The sequence below is a fragment of the Moschus berezovskii genome, chromosome 9 (assembly GCF_049115385.1).
Source record: "Moschus berezovskii isolate FMDL1 chromosome 9, NW_MosBer_1.0, whole genome shotgun sequence".
Taxonomy (NCBI): domain Eukaryota; kingdom Metazoa; phylum Chordata; class Mammalia; order Artiodactyla; family Moschidae; genus Moschus; species Moschus berezovskii.
Window position 1 is genome coordinate 66,602,992 of NC_142468.1, and position 21,639 is coordinate 66,624,630.

At 38.0% G+C, this 21,639-nt stretch overlaps 1 protein-coding gene across 5 annotated transcripts in view; it reads left to right on the plus strand.

The window, feature by feature from the left end:
• The window catches only part of TTBK2 (tau tubulin kinase 2), a 137,457-nt gene that overhangs the window by 84,072 nt on the left and 31,746 nt on the right, over positions 1 to 21,639 (plus strand). For all 5 annotated transcript variants that reach the window (XM_055435349.2, XM_055435351.2, XM_055435350.2 and 2 more), the window contains 4 exons: positions 583 to 687; positions 4,139 to 4,204; positions 8,051 to 8,143; positions 8,692 to 8,817. In XM_055435349.2, coding sequence (XP_055291324.2) covers positions 583 to 687; positions 4,139 to 4,204; positions 8,051 to 8,143; positions 8,692 to 8,817 — 390 coding nt within the window. The remainder of the gene's footprint in view (positions 1 to 582; positions 688 to 4,138; positions 4,205 to 8,050; positions 8,144 to 8,691; positions 8,818 to 21,639) is intronic.

A 21,639-nucleotide genomic window follows, 5' to 3' on the forward strand; every position in this document is an offset into this window, starting at 1 on the left:
GTGTTTGTTTAAGTAGTGACTTAGACTAGAATTTCAAGAAACTTAGAGTACTGATTCCAATTAAATCAGTGTTGTATTTTATGTAACTTTATAATAGTCACATACATTTTTTTGCTCAAGTTCATCTGATCTTAGGCATTAATAGAACCTGCAGCAAAATTATGTATTAATATCCAATAAACATTGACTAGAGCAGTATATCGGAGAAGGCAATAGCAAGCCACTCCAGTACTGTTGCCTAGAAAATCCCATGGATGGAGGAGCCTGGTAGGCTGCAGTCCATGGGGTCGCTAAGGGTCGGACACGACTGAGTGACTTCACTTTCACTTTTCACTTTCACACATCGGAGAAGGAAATGGCAACCCACTCCAGTGTTCTTGCCTGGAGAATCCCAGGGACGGGGGGAGCCTGGTCTGTGGGGTCACACAGAGTCGGACACGACTGAAGTGACTTAGCAGCAGAGCAGTATATGTGGGACGTGTATTATATAGAGTTTAAATAGAAGAATTAAAATACAGGAAGGATAAGATATAAGGACTAAATATAATAATAATAGGTATGTTTTTCTTCTTTATTTTCTAGTCAAACTTTGCCATGGGTCGCTTTCCTAGTACATGTCGGAAATGTTATATGCTTGATTTTGGCTTGGCTCGACAGTTTACCAATTCCTGTGGTGACGTCAGACCAGTAAGATTTTTCATATTATTATAAAATATTTGAGGATTAACTTATTATAATATCACTCTTTTTAAAGAAATGCTGATTGTGTATCGGAATGGATATCATCCAAGAAGTATCATATAGAATTTATGATTCCGTTACAAATGGTATTCATTAATTTTATTGTTGAGTGTTACAGCTTTTAAAAACATGTACAGAGTTAGAGTGTATCTTACAGGAACACACTTTACCCCTTTAGGATCAAGGGTCTTTTCTGCAGTCTGAGCTGCTTTCTACATCATATACTACTTCTGTTTCAGTTCTTGTATTTGTCATACCCAGAATTTACATTTAGTTCTGTTTTTAAATTTCTCTTTAGTGATATTCCCTGTTTGATATGGCATTGCCGTTATACTTTCCTTTCTTTAATCAAGCTTTCCTTTAGTTCTATGAACATATTTATAATACCTACTTTGAAATCTTTTTTTTATGTCCATCATCTAGTCATTCTCATAAGCGGTTTTTGTTGCCTACTTTTTTTTTTACATATATGGGTCACACTTTCCTGTTTCTTTGCATGTCTTGTGATTTTTTGTTGTTGTTGGAAACAACATTTTAGATAATGCTTGCATGCTGCTTCTGCTTAGTTGCTTCAGTTGTGTCTGACTCTTTGCGACCCTATGTTCCATAGCCCGCCAGGCTCCCCTGTTCTTAACGTTTAGTTCCTTAACATTTAGTTCCTTAACATACTCTTTCTGAATTTCATTATGTATGTACAAGAAATACAAATGTGTACTCTTATTTTTTCCTTTTTGAATCAAAAGGTAGCATGATGTACATTTAGCACTTCCCTTTTTTTCACTTTACAGTGTATCTAGGAGATCTTTCCATGTCAGAATATAGAGCAGCTGCAAAGTGTATATCTGTGAGACAAATCTCCAGAAGTGTAATTGCTGAGTCAAGGAGAATGTATGCATTTGTAACTCTGATGGTTAATAGTGCAAGTCACTCAGTCGTGTCCCACTCTTTGCGATCTCATGGACAGTAGCCATGGAATTTGTAGCCATTCCTTTGTCCATGGAATTCTCCAGGCAAGAATACTGGAGTGGGTTGCCATTTCCTTCTCCGGGGGATCTTCCTGACCTGAGATTGAACCCAGTAGGTGATCTCCAGAAACTTCCTCAATTGATGGTAATTTGGCAATAGCTATCTCAGACAGTAAAGATCATCTATTTCAAGGCTCAGTTATGTGTTGCCTTTTTCTTAAGACATCCTTCGTCCATGGGACTTCTTTCTTCTCACCAAGTAGAACTAATTCTTACTACTCCTAGACTTTCATAGCTCATTGTACTTTGCTAATGGTGTTTATTATAATCTACTTTCAATTACAGTTACCTGCATTTATAGCTGCTTTCCCAGTTAGGTTGAATTGTTTTTTCTGCATTATTTAAGGTGACTGAATATCCTTGACCTGGTGTTATTTCTTGGAGGGATCACATCAAAATCTCCCTAGGCAGCTGATCTCTCTTTACCTCTGTTTCAACCTTTCCATGGCAAAAGTAAGGTCAGAGCTAGAACAAAGGACTCTTAAATGTTTTCCTTCTAGAAGGAGAAATCTCCAACCTCAGAGTTACATCAACCAAATTGAGAATATTAGATATTTCCGTTAGTCATGATGTCTTAGGAAAATATTGAGATCTGTTGACTGTGATTGTCAGTGAATGGCAGCTAAGGAAAAAAAGGGAGCTTAAATAGATTGCAGAAATTTTTGATTTCTGAGACTTGTCATTAAATACAAAGAACATTTTAAAAATAGATCTTGAAACTAAAAAGGAATAACTAAAGGATAAAAGATAATTTGACAAAAGAAGAAATAAGTAAATAATTAATATGAGTAGATTAAACACAGGTTGCAGAAATGAAGAAATGGAGGAAGAACACAGAATGTTTATCTGTGTATAGCATATGATTGAAATGACTCTGATAATTGAAGATTTTTAAAATAACATTCATTGTAATCTCTTCAGACTACCACATTAGTACATGTTGAGGATAATTTGAAATTACTGAAAAAGAGAGCAAAATTTCTACTAATGAAAAATATTGGCCGTGATCATTTTAAAGTATGTCAGTTTTCCTGTTGAACTACAGCACCATCCATGAATCTTAAAGGCACTGACTTGATCTTTGTGAAGCAATAAAGTAGAAACATGGTGAAGGAAACGGCAGCCCACTCCAGCATTCTTGACTGGAGAATCCCATGGGCAGAGGAGCCTGGTGGCTACAGTCTATGGAGTCGCACAGAGTTGGACATGACTGAAGTGATTTAGCATGAAATAGAGTGTGTGATTTCAAGTCAGAAGACCTTGGTTGAGGTCTGGTTTTATCACCTACTAATTCTGTATTCTCAAACAAGTTTACTTTTTGGAATTTGTTTCTGTGTCTGTAAAGTGGGCAAGATGAAGACTTTGCCATCACAGAGTTTATATTTCATTGAAAGAAGCAGGGAAAAACCAAGTAAAAATATGAATAAAATTAATTTTAGGTAGCAAAAGATGTTTTGTGAAAAAAAAAAGCAGAGTAAAAGAACAGAGTGGCATTGCAAGGGCAGATATTATTTTAAATTACGATGATTAAAGAATATTTCTCTGAGGAGGTGACATTCAAGCAGAGGGCTGAATTTGGAATAGAAGAGCCAGCCATTGGAGGCGTGTAGAGATATGGCGTTCCACCGAGAGAGAATAACAAATACAAAGTCTTGAGCTAGAAACAAACTTGATTGGAGGGGAAACCTCAAGTAAATCCATTTTGGCATGAGGCAACTGCCAGAATCATGGAAGGTGTTGTAGGCCAAATAAGTAGAATTTGGAGTTTATTCCAAGTTGAGCTCTCTGGGACTGGGATTCACATATTATGTAGAGTTTATTCCCAGTACCTGACACATAATAATAAGTGCTCAATAACTTGAGTTTATGAATGTGTGAATTACACGTATAGGGAGAGGTTCAAGTTGGCACCATCTCTGAATTGAGTATGAATGATATAGCCAAGACAAAGAGGTTGGTATATTAGTTTACTTAGACCTCATGTTTTTAATGTACTTATTTGTAACCAGAGTCTGAATATTAATGTATATACTATGATGCTTGGCATGATTCTGGGTACATGAAAGCATTTATGTTTTCTCATGGATAGAATTTATTTATCATAAGTCCTACTTTATTTTAAAATGTAGGTAGAAAAAATGAGATTCATTGATAATTAAAATGGGACTCATTAATAGCTATTATATTTTAAATATATGATTTAGAGATATTCTCTTCTAATTTTTATAATTTCAGTTATTAAAAAAAGTTAGAAATTTAAGTCATGTTTTCTTGGCTATAATACATGTTTCTCCCTTCTACTTCATGAGCTCAAATGTGCTGAATCATATGCTGTTTAAAGCTCATTTATTATTCTTTGCTTGGTTTTGTAGCCTCGAGCTGTGGCAGGCTTTCGAGGGACAGTTCGTTATGCATCAATCAATGCTCATCGGAACAGGGTAGGTATTTGAACTAGAGTCATAGCTGTATGAGCATGCTGATGCTTGAATCAGATTGACTTCTCTACATTAGAGTACAGAGGTGTTAGTAATACTAATGCATGGTAAGGTACATAGTGGATATATAATAGATGTGTGCATCTTTATAATAGAAAATGAAATTGAATTTGGCAGAAAATATAATAGCTAATTATACATCTATGGGGAATCTTGTGTCCTTAATTAGATATAATTAAGTATTAATACATTTATTAAAGAATTTTGCATAAATAAGACATCTGTGTTCTATTTCAATAAGTTATTTGGGAATTCATAATATCAATACATAATGAAATGTAGGTCATCATTTTATCTGTAATATACATCTAATCTGTTATATCCTCTCTCCATCAAACATTTGTTTTTATGAAGATCTAAAGTATAGAAACTTAAATTTTTCTTTCATCTTTAGTGAATTGTCCATCTCTTTTTGGGTTAAATTTTTAAAACCTCTCTTTTTTCTCTTACTTTTATCCTTTTGTTTTGCTCTAATTTTTTTTTCCTCACCCTGAACTTTAGTTATGAGTTGAAAAAGTGAGTACTTTATGGATTCTCAATCCTTGAACTTGTTTAGACAGAGTTGGGAGATTTAACATGTGATTCCTTGATAAAGAGAAATCTCTTGATTTTTGTTATCTTATTCTTGTGCAGCCAAACTGCTTTAATTAAAACTTGACTGATGCTAAATGTAATAGGACGAGAATGCTGTGGTTTTACATGCAGTGCTTCAGTTAATTTGGTTTCTTAAGATGTGATTATAAATTGAAAATAGTTAAAGTATTTTTTTATCTGTGTGAAATACTCTGTTAAGCATTTGTAACTCATTTGATTTGATTCAGTGTGCTTTATTTTTTGGTATTTAGTTAATTATTCTATCTTGAAAATATTCATTCTCCAGCTAGATTCTTGCAAAATTTTAGAAGTACTGTGTTTTCTAATTAATTCTGTTAAAGAATATATTCACATTGGAATCTTTAAAATATGACATTCATTTTGAGATAAGAGTAAACATGTTCAGGGATCATAATATAAGCATTTCCAAAATAGCTACTAGAAAGAGATTGTTTTGGCTTTTTTTTAATTTGAAGAGTAGAGATTTCTTCTAAAAGCTTTTCCAGCATAGAGCGATCTGTCAGCTGTTCTGTTAACCTGCTTACTAATGTTGGTAGGGAAATTTGATTGCATATTGCAGTGGTTCTTACCCTTCTTTTCTGGTCCCAACACATCTGAGGAGCAGAATGCTTTATACGGTAGCACAGCTTCACAACACTGATTGTCAATGTATGTGGTGACAGAGGAATACAATTAGTAGAACCTTGACAGATTGTTGTCTAGTTTAAAAATAATTCCCAGGTTATTCTAATATACTTCTTTCTTCCAAATCATGTGACCTTGATTTGATAATTTCTAAACTTAATACACTGCATTTCTATTTTGCAGGTACCTAAATCTTAACCATTTTTGTTTTTTGTTTTCTTTTAAGTGAAAGCAGGTTTAGTTAGAGAATCTGAAACTTTTAGCATGATTAATTTCCAAACAATACAAGGACTTTTCAAAATACTCGAATACTGTTTACTTCATCTCATTGTTTTCCTGCATTTTAACCCTTTGTTAATATTTGTTTTATCGCAACGTGTGTGAGCTCCGTCACTCAATCATGGCCGACTCTTTCCAACCCCATGGATTGTAGCCCACTAGGCTCCTCTGTACATGGTATTTTCTAGGCAAGATTACTGAAGTGGGTTGTCATTTCCTACTCCAGGGGCTCTTCCTGACACAGGGATCAAACCCATGTCTTCTGCTTTGGCAGGAGGATTCTTTACCACTGCACCACCTGGGAAGCCCATTTATCGCAATACTTTGAAGAAATTATTTTACTTCTGGTTCTGTGGTTCTTACTGAGATCTTTGTCCATTTAATTCTTGTTGAAAGTGAAAATGAAAGCGCTCAGTTGTGTCCAGCTCTTTGGGACCCCATGAACTGTAGCCTACATGGCTCCTCCATCCATGGAATTTTCCAGGCAAGAGTACTGGAGTGGGTTGCCATTTCCTTCTCCAGGAGATCTTCCCCACCCAGGGATAGAACCCGGGTCTTCCACATTGTAAACAGATGCTTTTACCATCTGAGCCACCAGGGAAGCTTGCACTTAATCGTCTTTTTTTTTTCTTGACTACTTTTGGTATCTTCTCTTTGTCTTTGGTGTCCTGTAGAAATGTTCAAATCTGCCTTGGTGTGGATTTCTTTATATTTATTCTCTTTGAGATTTGTAATGCTTCCTAAGGGCTTCTTTGGTGACTCGGTGGTAAAGAATTTGCCTACCAATGCAGGAGACATGGGTTCGATCCCTGAGTCAGGAAGATCCCCTGGGGAAGAAAATGGCAACCCACTCCAGTATTCTTGCTTGGAGAATCCTGTAGACAGAGGATCCTGGGCTATTTCAAATAATGATCTGGTGGGGTTTTCTCTATAAGACTTCAAAGAGGCCTAAATTTAAGGATGCTTTTTTACCTTGAGAGGATTTTCATTTGCATCTGTCATTACTGCAGAACAGGATCACCCAGAAAACACCAGTTCTGGACTTGGTTTCCTGAACCACATAGACAATATAAAGTAAAACCCTAAATCTGAGTGAGGTGTAGGCCCATGGTAACAGATTCTCAGGATGTTGTTTTTTTTGTTTTTGTTTTAATAAAAAACACTATCTCTTTGATAGTGGTCAAATTTTACCAAGAATAAAATTATTGTAGTAATAACGTACATACCAAATATTGCATTAAAGATAGCCCTTTGAGGGTCCTAGGTATATGCTGGGGCTAGAGGTGGGGCAGTGTCTCAGTTGCAACTCCTATCTTGTGTAGGCTTAGTGTTTTTACACCTGTCCCCTTCATGACTGATAAAACCCTGGTTGATAAACCTATGACAGATGCCTCCAAACAGCCAAAACCAAAGCTTCAGTCTTAGGTTGCTTTTCATGTTTCCAGCTTTCTTTTCATTTTGGGTCTAAAGATTTTCTTTGCTGCGGCTTCATCTTTTTTTTTATATTGTAGTAAAGAACACATAACATTGAATTTGCCACCTTAACCATTTTGATATATACAATTAAGTAGTTCTAGAGGAGATCAATCCTGGGTGTTCATTGGAAGGACTGATGCTAAAACTGAAACTCCCAATACTTTGGCCACCTCATGCGACGACTCACTGGAAAAGACTCTGATGCTGGGAGGGATTGGGGACGGGAGGAGACAGGGACGACGGAGAATGAGATGGATGGATGGCATCACCAACTCGATGGACATGAGTTTGAGTGAACTCTGGGAGTTGGTGATGGACAGGGAGGCCTGCTGTGCTGTGATTCATGGGGTCGCAAAGAGTCGGACACGGCTGAGCGACTGAACTGAACTGAACTGAACTGAAGTATATCCACATTATTTTGCACCAGATTTCTACAACTTTTTCATTTTGCAACATTGAAACTCTGTACCCACTTAGCACTGACTCCCGTTTCCCCCATCCCTGAATTCCTTGGCAACCACCTTCCTTTACTAATTAGTTAACTCATTTATTAATTAATGGGCTCTTAAATACGTTACTTCCAGTATTTCTGGGTTTTGGGGTATTCTTTATATCGATAGTTTTTCAGTAAATCTGTTCTACCATGTAGATTGCTTTATAGCTATACAGATATGTAGATATACCTGCCAAATAGTTTTACGGGAAAATGAAAACACAATGGTTAGGCCTTAGACAATGTAATGTACTTATAGGAGCAGTAATGTAATGTGACTGAATTCTCTTTTGCTTATGAAGGAAATGGGAAGACATGATGACCTTTGGTCCTTGTTCTACATGTTGGTGGAATTTGTGGTTGGTCAGCTCCCTTGGAGAAAAATAAAGGACAAGGTAATTTTGAAGATGGAAGCATCAGTTTTGGTAGGGAAAGGAGTAAAAATTTCTCCTGGGTAGACATTTCTTGTTGAAATTATACTTATGTATGACGATTAACATTTTCCAACCCTTTCACTATATCCTAATATCTATATTTTTCTTTCTATGAGCTGGTATTATGTCTTTTTCTATGAAAATGCTAATTTAAGTACAGCTGTCATTTCTGATTAGATTTCTAGCTCTCTTAGCTTTATTTTCACTAGTTCTCTTTTTTCTTTTTTAAAGTCAGTTAGGTCTTTTAAGTGAAGTAAGTCATAAAAAGACACATACCATATGATATCACTTATAGTGTGGAATCTAAAATATGACACAAATGAACCTATCTACAAAACAGAAAAAACACTGACGGTTGCCAAGAAAAGAAATGTCAGTTAGGCTTTTAATTTTTAATTGTCACATTATATTGTTCAATTTTACATACCCTTGAGACTGTTACTGAGAGGCTCTAAATGTGTAGCTTCCAAGAGAAATTGACTTTGGTTCCTTTTCTCTTTACTTCCCAGGAACAAGTGGGCTCTATTAAGGAAAGGTATGACCACAGGCTTATGCTGAAACATCTCCCTCCAGAATTCAGCATCTTTCTGGAGCACATCTCCTCTTTGGATTATTTTACAAAACCAGACTACCAGGTAATCATCTTTGTGAGTTCTGTGGATTAATTCTTCTCTCTCTTTTGGTATTTATTCTTACTCATTGTACCGTTGAGGGTGTTGTAAATAAGTATAGGTGGTTCCTAGAATAATACTTTTTTACTTTTTTTTTTAATAGTACTGTTTTAATACATCATGAGAAATTTGATTAAATTAACTGATGATGACGTTATCCACGTCTGCACATGTGTGTGTTTTCTCCCTTCTGGATGAACATATGTCATTAAGAGATTTAGATTTGTTTATCATGTAGAATTCTAACTGCTCCTGCTGTGATTCTTTTGATAGTTTTGAATTACTGATAGCTCAGATTATGTAAATCCTATATCTGATTTGCTGACCAGAAGGAAATGTCCAGATCAGTAATGTATCTGTTGAGGGCTTGAGGGTTACATATCATATGTTAACATGCTATGGGACAGTCGTCAGTGAAGATTACTGGCTCCATTTTGTCTGTAGTCAGTGAAGCATTTCCTTAGAGTATCAGTTAGTGAGGCCTAATAAGGGTGACTAGGCTTACCACAAATTGCATATCAAACCCCAGCCAGCTAAATTTCAGAAGATTCTGTTGCTCTCAAGGGAAACTTGGTCAGAGCTTAATGCAAGATAATCACTACCACTGAAAACATAAATTCAAGGCACACATTGATTCATAGTAATAATATCATTGTATAAGTTTTATCTACAAAGGACAACACATGGGCTTTACTGCCTGTTAATGAAAGAGGAGAGTGAAAAGGTTGGCTTGAAGCTTAACATTCAGAAGACAAAGATCATGACATCTGGTCCCATCACTTCATGGGAAATAGATGGGGAAACAGTGGAAACAGTGTCAGACTTTATTTTTTGGGGCTCCAAAATCACTGCAGATGCTGATTGCAGCCATGAAATTAAAAGACGCTTACTCCTTGGAAGGAAAGTTATGACCAACCTTGATAGTATATTAAAAAGCAGAGATATTACTTTGCCAACCAAGGTCTGTCTAGTCAAGGCTATGGTTTTTCCAGTGGTCATGTATGGATGTGAGAGTTGGACTATGAAGAAAGCTGATCACTGAAGAATTGATGCATTTGAACTGTGGTGCTGGAGAAGACTATTGAGAGTCCCTTGTACTGCAAGGAGATCCAACCAGTCCATCCTAAAGGAGATCAATCCTGGGTGTTCATTGGAAGGACTGATGCTAAAGCTGAAACTCCAATACTTTGGCCACCTCATGCGACAAGTTGACTCACTGGAAAAGACTCTGATGCTGGGAAAGGTTGGGGGTGGGAGGAGAAGGGGACGACAGACAATGAGATGGCTGGATGGCATCACTGACTCTGTGGACATGAGTTTGAGTGAACTCCGGGAGTTGGTGATGGACAGGAAGGCCTGGCATGCTGTGATTCATGGGGTCGCGGAGAGTCGGACATGACTGAGTGACTGAACTGAACTGAACTGAATGAAAGTTGTAAAAAATTATTTATTTTTGGCTGTGCTGAGTCTTCGTTGCTGCATGGGCTTTCTCTGATTGTGGTGAGCTGGGGCTACTCTCTAGTTGCTCAGTGCAGGCTTCTCATTGCAATGGTTTCTCGTTGCAGAGCACTGGCTCTAGGGCTCACGAGCTTCAGTAGTTGCAGCACGTGGGCTCAAAAGTTGCAGTTCACAGGCTCTAGATCACAGGCTTCATAGTTGTAGCATATGGGCTTCGTTGCACTGCAGCATGTGGTATCTTCCCCGACCAGGGATTGAACCCATGTCTCCTGCATCGGCAGGTGGATTCTTTACCGCTGAGATACCAGGGAAGCCCTAGTGGAAGTTTCATATTCTAAAATGTTGTCAATGTCGAAGACTAAAAGACTGTCTACTGTGCAGTGAACTTACTTGCATATAATAAATATTTCTTTGTGAAAAACACAATTTTAGTATAATATTTAAATAGAATATAAAGCAGAGAGGCAACATACAGCCTTGAGTCCTTAGAGATCTTAAGTAGGTGAGCCTGTGTTGTTTTTTTCTGTGTGGCTATTTGGGTAATAACATATAGGCTAACAAATGGCAAAAATACATTGTATATGAGTTGCTTTGGAATACGTTCTCAGATTTATATTTTATATATGGATTTTTAAAAATGTGTAGAGTTCACATTAATTGCAATGAAATAATGAAGTTTTACTTGTAAGACTAGAATCAGGAGGAGCTAGGAATTGTTCCAACTTTCTCATCTTGGGTGGTAATAATTTTTTTATTGACAAAGTTTGATGTATTAGTTCCACAGCAAATAAAGTTTTTAATTACATTCTCTGTTTAGTTATGCCTACATTCCAAAGAAGACTATAATGTTCACCAGCTAAAGTTTGAAACTTAGACCTACAATTTAAATTAACAAAATATTGTTCTCTGGTTTTTCATTTGGACATTCTTTTAGAGGCTTCTCTGTTATTCTGTCGCCTGATAACAACAGAAAGTATAGTAATTTCCCTATTTGAGAAGAGAGAGAGCAGGCATAACATTTTCTGATTCTTCTTTGCTCTTTGATCTTCCATAAGCAGTGAGTGGGAGCAGAGGGCAGGTAAATGGGAGAAGGATAGTTGGGAAAAAGATGTTGGTGACTAAAAGATGTTCTGATGACTAGTATCAGTGTGATATCAGGTTCCAAAAAGATCTGACCTTTGCAATTTCTGTATCCTGCTTTCCTCACAAGGCCCTGCTGCAGTCTTCATTTTGAGAAAAATTACTTTACTTTGAATCTGAATGTTCTTGTGAATTAATGCTATCTTATGGTTAATTTTATAATTTGGGATTCATTCCTGACTTTGAGTTTAATTACTGTTCTTTCAAAATTTTAAATTCCTCAGTGAACAACCAGTGTAGTTAAAAACAGCAACAAACCTCCAGCAGCAATCCAAAACCATACCAGTACTTAGTGTGACTGCTTCCCTAGCTATATCAGAGGTCAGATAAACAGTATGTCTCCAACTTTATATGTTCTGAGACAGGACCAAAGGGAATATATTTCATAAAGTGTTAAATGATGTTGTTTTCCAAAGCCACTTTTACTGTGAATGTCTGTGGTTTGTGAATTCTTAAAAATCATAGTTTCTTGCCAGATAACATTATTATCTTAACAAGTTGCACATTGTCATCACACTTACCAATAACCTGCTAGTGCTTGCCCTTGTAGCATGTGCAGACCAAGAGTCGATGCTCTCTACTGGGAATATTATGCACGTCTCAGTTTGAATAAAGGCTGACATTCACTTTTGGAAAGCACTATGGTGTTTGGGGAAATTACATCCAAATTTATACCTAGTACATCTCTACTGGCTTTTAAATCCTGTAGGTACAGCCGTGTCTTACTTTGTTTTTATTATCCCACACTATCCTGACACTGTGCCTGGCACCTAAATTTTCAGCAGATGTTAAGAAAATTGAATCATACTTTGCCTAATAATCTCCTGCTCAAGAAATGTAAGAAAAATCAGCTCTCATGAGTACATAAATCCTGTTTTCCGTCTGTTAAACTGAAGGTGAAGATGTTAAAATTGTAGTCAAGATTAAAGCAAATGTATCTTATTATGAGTATGGTCAACCCTTGATATCTGCAGGGGATTGGTTCCAGGCCCCTGGGGATTACTGGTCCTCAACTCCCTCATATAAAACGGCATGATACTTGTATATAACTTTTGCACATCCTGTCATATACTTTAACTCATCTCTAGATTGCTTGTAAAACCTAGTGCAATATAAATGCTTGAAACTAGTTGCTGGTAAATTTAAGTTTTGCTTTTGGGAACTTTCTGGATTTTTTAATATTTTTAATTTGGTTGGTTAAATCCTCAGATACAGAACCTGTGTATTGTTTTTATTAGATTTCAAAAGTATAGCAACTATAAGAGACAACTGCTAAGCCAAGAATCTCCTCTGGTGATAAAATTGTATAGAACCATAAAATCACACAGTTCAGTTCAGTTCAGTCGCTCAGTTGTGTCTGACTCTTTGCGACCCCATGAACCGCAGCATGCCAGGCCTCCCTGTCTATCACCAACGCCCGGAGTTCACCCAAACCCATGTCCATTGAGTCGGTGATGCCATCCAGCCATCTTATTCTCTGTCGTCCCCTTCTCCTCCTGCCCTCAATCTTTCCCAGCATCAGGGTCTTTCCAAATGAGTCAGCTCTTCGCACAAGTACACCTAAAACTGGTGAAATTTGATAAACCCTCTGGATTGTAACAATGTTATTCTCCTATTTTAGACATTGTACTCTAGTTATTTAAGATGTTACCATTAAGGCAAACTGGGTAAAGGGTACTTCTTTGTTCTGTTTTTATGATTTCCTATGAATTTATATTTCAAATTTTAAGTTTTTTCAAAAAGTGCTGGGTGAACTTTTTCAGAAATGTAGATAGTGATAAAAATATTCAAGCTTGCTGTTGCCATCTTATGATTTAAATAAATCCTTTTAAAGTGTTTTGAGAAAGAGAGCTATTTCTGAGGGTTGCCTGGAGCAATTTTATCTATCTTGACTTCCTCCACATCAGTGAGCAAATTGAGAAGACTAATGAAACCCATAAGTATACACATCATTGGTGAGCCTGAAACTAAAATGTGTAGATGAGCCATTTCATGTACTGCCAGAGTATTGCTAATATCAAAGGACATGAGAGAGGAAGCCATCCAAGTGTCCTTAATCTTAATATACTTTCCAGATTTAGGAACAGGACTATTTATACAGTGCTTCCATCAAATTCAGCAGGCTTGCCTCTTGCTTTGGGGGACTTAGAGGTGTTTTAGGCTCCCCTGACTCTAATAACAACAGAGTTAAATTTTTCAGAAGGTACAGATGGGCTGCTTTTGAAGCAAACAAGAGCCTGATCTAGAGAGTAACAAGGGGGAACATCCCATAAAATAAGGTGTTGGAAGGTTTCTCTCTCGTTCTCTGTTAAGCTGCCCACGTAAGCTGAGCCCTAAAAAATGGGACTATAATGGCTACGTGGAGAGCAAAACAGGAGGAAGACGGTTATAAGCAAGAGGAAGAACATGTGTATACACTCCGATGCAAGAAAGGAATGAAAGAAAAGTACACTAGAATGCGGTAACTGAGGGGAGAGTGTAGTTTGAGATGAGATCGCAAAGGAGGGCAGAAGCCAGGTGATACAGGGCCTTGCCGGTCTCGTCAGGCGTTTCAGTTTATTCTGGTGCAACAGGAAGCCCTGGAAGTCTAATAAACAGGAACATGGTGATCCAATTTGTGTTTGAAGAGGATCGCTTTTGTAGTTGTGTGTGTTCAAATGAGGCAGAGAATTAGAGACTACTTATGAAAGTATTGAGAGAGACTGAGATGTACCTTGGAAAAAAATATTTTAAAAATCAGTGTTTTAATACCACAGGTTTTTTTTTTCTTTACTCACAAAACAGTGTAGTTAAGTTGGGCCTCTTTCTTGGACAACTCTCTACTGGTACCTTGAACAGCCAGGCTCCACCCATATTTTAACTCTGCTGTCTTTAATCCATGGCCTTTGCAGTCATCAGGAAAGGGAAGAGCAAGTATAGATAAAGGTTTGGGGGGTTAAGAACAGACGTGGAAGTGATCTGAACACTTTGGCTTGTACCCTGTTACTAGAACTACATCACACTGGCTCAGTTATAATTGCGAGAGAGGCTGGGAGGTAGCGCCTTCCTGGGCAGGAGGCAAGGGAACCATGATGGTCTTGACTTGGGTTTAAGCAGTGGAGACAGAAGCGGATGAATTCTTGCTTTCCCTCTTCTAATTATCTCCTTCATTCTCAGTTGTACTTAATGTGTATCAGCTTTATTGGACCCCTCAGTGCAGTCAGATGGGACTCCTAGCCCTTCTTCCAGCTTGTCCTGCCTGGAATGCCTGTGTTTTATAATCCTGCTTGCTTGTCTTATGAAGTTGAAGGTCCGACTCAGATGCAACAGTCTCCTCTGATTCCTTTCAGACAGGAATGATTTCTTATGCTAAACTCTGAGAGCAGTACTTTGTTGTGTCACCTTTCTAGATAAACTCCATTAGAGCCAGGACCTTGCACATTTAGCTCAGTTTTCTCAAGAAATTAGCACAGTGACAGTCATTTAATGAAAGTTTGCCAAATTAAACGAACTCTGCTTAATCTGATTATTGCTTCTGTTAAATGCAGACACTCTGGAGACAAGACTGCTTTGTTCATTCTTGCATTCCTAGCACCCAGCATCTTAGGCATTCAGTGTATGTCTGAGCCAGTGAATGGGTATTTGATGTAACTGTAGAATACAATAGAGTCACAGAATACCCATGTTTTCTAGACTCACTTAAATTCAGCTGCACATTCGGGAGATGGAACAGTTTTATGGTGTCTGATTCCGCCTGTGCTTTGGCTCAGCCAGCCATGCCCTGTGGTGAGGGTGAGGGCGCAGTGCCCCTGTGAATCTGCTGTTGCCTCACACTGTCACTCATTAACAGCAGTCAGGCTGTACTGAGTCTGATTCTTATGTTTAAAAGAACAGTAGTTTGGGGGTACAGTATAGCCCCTAAATGTAGGTAGTTTCATTCACATTCATCTGAAGAAATAGAAGTCTCTCCCAATGCTGAAAGAAAAAATGAGCTATTTTGCGTCTAGTATAACTACTGTCCTGTACTTTGTGGGCATCTTAAGAATCTTTCAAGGATAATTTCAATTTTATACTGTTTTGCCTTGCCTGTTGTATGGTCACACCACTTAACATGGCTTTTCTCTTGCTCTCTGCACATCCCCTTTTCAACCATTTCCTGCTTCCCACCTATACCTTTCTCATGGAAACATCCTTGCCTGCCTGCCCCAGCTAGTGATTGTTCTAGTCCTTAGCCAAGAATGATTCTGCCTCGTTGTTTATTAAAGAGAAGCATCAGCCCTTGTGATGGTTGTAAATCTGAGGGCTCTGAGGGATTTGCCCCAGTTGCTGGTTTCCCTGGTAACTGCTGAACCAAGCTGATGTCAATTTCCCCTGCAAGTGGTAGCCTCCTTCATCCCCTGGGAGTGACAATTGCTGCCGTGGTCTGCCTGCTGTCTGCCAGGCACTGCAAGGTGTTGCTCCAGGACCATTTTGCTGCGGATGTGTAAAATATACTATCTAGTAAACCATTGATGTCTCTTGGATCTTTCTTCAGTCTTGAGGCATGGCAACTACAGGGTTTGCGGGGTGCAGCCCAACACCTGCTGACCGGCTATAACTCTTACATGGTGGAAATGACACTGGGTTTAAAAGATCTGTTTCAGTTGGAGCTTTGCTACACATCATTTGTATGGCTTTTCTAAGCCTGTTTTCTTTTTCACCTGTGAAAATACCTACCCCATAGTGTTGTTAGGATATAAATGAGATAATTCTGAGACTGTTTTATGAATTGTAAAGCATCATGTTAACCTGAAGAGGTTTTGCATGTACCTCAGGGACACTGCATTTGCTTACAGTTATCTTACTTTTCATTCTTGTATTCTATTCAGCATTACTTCTGTGTTATTAATATTAATAAGAGAACTTCTATTTCTTTTATGCTGCTTTGTCCTGTTAAGGCAAAAAGGAAATGTTGCTTATCTTTTTCACTGGGCTTTTTAGGAGACATCTTAAAGCTTAGACATTGCCAGTTTACTCGTGGGCTGATGAGCACCTGAAAACTGACCTTGGTAACGGGCAGCACAGTGGCTGAGGCTGCCTCAGCTGCCTGGGGCAGCCGACCAGGGGGCACTCCTGAGTTGTTCTAGTATCTTATAAGTGGTGAAAACAGCCTAAAACTCTGCAGCTTCTTCAACTCATTCTCTTTATTTGATCTCTCTTCTTTTTTTTAATGTTTTTTCTGCAAAGGATGCAGTTTTTTTTTTTTTCTTTCTTTTTTTTCCTCTACCAATGCTGCTAAAAAATTCCTGGAAGAGAGAAATGTAGAACCTTTCTTTTCCTCTATTGCATCTACTTATCACTAAAGTGAGGCAGTTTCTTTTGCTGTAAATAATCTATCTTTGAAACAGCCAAGACAGCATTGCCATTGTGCTCTACTGGTTAAGTGCTTTATTGATCCATTAATTTACCATTTATTAACTGAGAATTCAGGAATCAGCCTTCTCAATCCCCAATATCACATTGCAGATAGTTCTTGTTTTTACAGTAATTGGACTTTATCTGCATTTTCTCTGAAAGGGCAAACTGGGGTTTCATGTGGAGGTAAATTTGATAAAGCTGTTGATTGCATTTGTGCTAAGAAGAGGGGACATAACGCTTCCCTCGGGCACTGTGTCTTTGTCAGATGACTGATTACTGTGAAGAATAAGGGCGTTACATGTGTCAGGAGCTGCACCATGCATTTTTGTGGACTACACCTGCTTATGTATACAATTAACTTATATTAGATAATGTGTTTCTGTTAAATGTTTTCTTGTTATTGGAGGTAATACATGTTATAAAAGAAGTTTGGAAATTACAGAAAAGTAGAAAATCAAAATTATTCAGAATCTAATTGCCCAGACATAGTACTTGATTTTTATGTACTTTGTATCTTGAATAATTTGCTTTAGGAAAAACATTTTATTGTATATCCCGTTAGAATTAGGATTAAGAAAAACAACTACCTCTAATTTGTAAGTACAACTGGATAGACAGTTGACACAAGTAATCAACAACGGTAACCACATAAAAAGTAATACTGCACTGTTATCTCTCTAGACCTCTTCTTTTCTCCACACCCCCCACCCCAGTCTCCTTCTCCCAACCTCCCTCCTTTCCCTACTTCCATTCAAGGAAGATTCACCTTCCTAATGATGTTAATGCTTCTAGAGTTTCTCACACTATGTCACCAATTTCTCCTATTGCAGCAGAGTGTGAGCATGTTCTCAAGAGGTCTGGGACCAGTCTTAAAATGTCAGCCATGAGTCTACAACTTCTCTGCATTCTCTTGATTTATCCTAAAGGTTCCTATGAATTTTGCTTTCTAACTTCCTTGTGTTCATTATATTATAAAATATATAAAGTGTCTTAGCTCTGAGTAAAATTCTCTAGGAAACTGTGCCACATTTATGAAATGACTTTTAAACTCTCTGGCATATGGCTGCATCCCCTGAGGGTACACATTACCCTAATTTGAGAAACCTGGACTCTGTAAATAAGTTTGTATTTTCTAAGAATATATTATTAAATAAAAGAAGTAAAGGAGTCAGATGTATACTAGATTCCAGTAATTCTCAATGGAGAGATACAGATCATGCCTTCCTAGAGGGATGTGTCAGAATCATCTGGAAGGTTTCTTCAGATTTTGCTTTGCTTTCTTTTCAGTTTGAGAAAAAGGAAGCAGGAAAAAGAAACAGAAGCACAGTGAGCTCCTGTTCTGATTGGAAAAAGTCCTTGACCTGTCCTGTTTATCCCATCCCAGTCTGTTGAAGTTTAGAATTTGGAGCAACCATAGTCCTGAATTAGAGAATTGTTCTGCTGCATATGAAATGTTTTGCTCTTTAAAGTGTCTGCAGAGCTCTAATCATCTGAACATTTGTTCTCAGTAGGGTGCCTTTAGTGCTTGAGTGCTTTTAGCTTTCCTTCTGTTTCCTTTGTTCTGTGCCCTGCATCCTTCCTGCAGGTTTCCAGTATCATCATCGTAGTAATGAGCTATTTCTTAATTGAGGCCCAATGGTGTAAATGCTACATTTCTAAAACATTCAATACTGTGATAAATGTAAGGAATTCCATGATAAAAGTACATCTGGCATAAAAACTGTTTAGGGCCATCCCTGTTACCACCCAATACCAGCCCAACACTGAGCAGTAGCAGTCTGAGTACTCACGCAGCAAGGCAGATGCTGACCCCACGACCAGGGACTCCACTTTTCAGGAAAGAAGTGTCTCACTCTGTGGGACCGATGAGAATCTCAGGTTCCAGAGTCAGGAAAGGGGTCCAAAATCTGCCTCTTCTCAGTCCATTTCCCTTTCATCCTTTGTTTTTTCCTCTACCTCTGAGAATTTGTGAAAAGTCTGAGCTGTAACACAGATAGTTTATGCCAAGAAAACGGGGCCAAAATAAAAATTCCCAGGTTTTATAACTAGGCCTTTCCCAATTCATTTTAAGTTTTCTTTTCTACATTTATTATTTTTTTCTTTGAGACTTAAACAAAAAGATCATGCGACTCTTATAGTAAATATTATTATAAATAAACATTTATTCTTTAACAGTTTTTAGATACCATTTAAGGGATCTTCACCCACAATTCCAACATGTTTTTTTTCCTCCATCAGTTCAGTTCAGTTCAGTCGCTCAGTCGTGTCTGACTCTCCGCAACCCCATGAATCACAGCACGCCAGGCCTCCCTGTCCATCACCAACTCCCGGAGTTCACTCAAACTCATGTCCATCGAGTCGGTGATGTCATCCAGCCATCTCATTCTCTGTCGTCCCCTTCTCGTCCTGCCCCCAATCCCTCCCAGCATCAGTCTTTTCCAGTGAGTCAACTCGTCGCATGAGGTGGCCAAAGTATTGGAGTTTCAGCTTTAGCATCAGTCCTTCCAATGAACACCCAGGATTGATCTCCTTTAGAATGGACTGGTTGGATCTCCTTGCAGTCCAAGGGACTCTCAAGAGTCTTCTCCAACACCACAGTTCTTTAAAGCATCAATTCTTCGGCGATCAGCTTTCTTCACAGTCCAACTCTCACATCCATACAAGCAATTCTCTGACACCAGCTAAGGTACTAAAATTCAACTCAGTTCTGACACCATCTACCCAGAGATAAATAGTATCAATTTCCACAGGTTAATGACTTATTTCCATGAGACTGCCCTCCACTTCAGAGACTAATTGCAAGTCCTAGTTGTCATGTATATTTCTGACTGAATGGCTGTAAGTTATGAGGGTCCCATGAGTTTGATTAACTTGTTGGAGTGGCTCACAGGTTGTGGGAAACCAGTTTTCCACTAGATTACCATTTCATTACAAAGGATATAACTTAAGCAGCCAGATAGAAGAATTGCATATAACAAGGTGTGAGGAAAGGGTGTGGAGCTTTCCTGCCCTCTCTAAGGGCACTGTTCTCTCAGCACCTCCACGTACTAACCAACCCAGAAAGTCTCTGAACCCCATCCTTGGGTTTTTATGGAGGCTTCATTACATAGGTATGATTGATTAAATCATTGACCATTGGTCATTTAAAAAATTTTTTTTGTTTTTTAACTTTTGATCAACAATGTGTTGTACAGCGGTGATTCAGTAATACATGTACATGTATCTATTCTTTTTGAAATTCTTTCCGCCTTTAGATTATTATATAATATTGAGCAGAGTTCCCTGAGCCTTGGTAATTTATTCAACCTCCAGCCCTCTTCCTTCCCCTGGAGGACACAAGTGTGGGACTGAAAGTTCCAACCCTCGAATCATACGGTTGGTTCCTCTGATGAGCAGCCTCCATCCTTTGGTGCTTTCCAAAAGTTACCTTAGTAACATAAACCCAGTTGTGGTAGAAAGGAGCTTGTTATGAATAAGAAGACACACATTTCCCCTTGATGGCTCTGAAGTGATTTTAGGAACTGAGGATTAGAGATCGAATACTATAACAAAAAATGCTCCCATTGCTCTTATCTGTCAGAAAATTTCAAGAGTTTGGGGAGCTGTGAGTTAGGAACTGTGAACAAAGACCAAATATATATGAGAAATATATATTTGGTCTTCTAAATGACCAGATATATATTTCATTTAAATCACAATATGACACTCTTTGATAGAAGGCATTCTGTTCAATATAGTGGTGAGCAAGATCAGACGTGTGCCAGCCTCTTGGAGCCTACAGTCTGGGTGAAATCAATTAAATAATCAGAAATAACTGTGAAGTTTATAATTGATAGCATTTGACTATCTCCTTGTTGAGGTGGTTTCTTTACTTTGTCAATACCGCATACCCATTTCTTGCCTCACTGGCCACTCTTTGGTTTCATTTGCTGAGTCCGTCTCATCTTTCCATCTAAATGTTGCAATGCCCTTGGCCTTAGCCTTTGCAGCCTACTCTACGTAATCATATCATCTAGTCTGTGGCTTTAAATAATACCTAGTAATATCAGTACACTGATGACTCTCAAATCTCTATCTATATTCCCTATTCCTCCCTAAACTCCATAAAACTTTAAACATCCCAATCCTCAGATTCACCACCATTTATCCGGGAGCTCAGGACAGAAATATAAATTTTTCTTTATACTTTCTTTACTTTTACAGCTTTCATTTACTCTTATCAGTAAGTTCTGTTGGCTCTACAAACTATGTCCTAATCCTACCACTTCTTATCACCTCCACGTTACCACTCAGGTTCAGTTGACAGTAGCCTCCTAACTGGTCATCTGATCCTGGCACCCTCATCCCCCTCCTTATTTATGGCATCTGTTCTCCACTTCTTAGTCAGAGCAGTATTTTTGAAGCCTGAAACAGATCTTTGTAAAAATCCTCCAGTGAAGAAGTACTGATTTCAGGTCTGGGGCAGGAAATGTGCAAGGCGAATCTATGAGGCTGGGATACTAACAGTAAGAGAAATGCTGAGAGTTTAATCCAGTTTTAACCATAAAATTTAAAATGTTACCTACTATCAAACAGTAAAGGAAGATCTTTATGAAATTTTCCTCAATATTACACCAGACTTTTGGAATTTAAAGACAAAAAGTAAAAGAATGTATAATATAAAGTAATAGTAGGTTTTCTTTTTGATAGTTTATGTACTCATACACATAGTTTAAGAATTTTTCAAACAAGCAAAAACATTCTAAGAAAGCACAATGAAGTTTTATATACCTCTTAACCTAGATATTTCCTTTGGAGAAAGAAATGGCAACC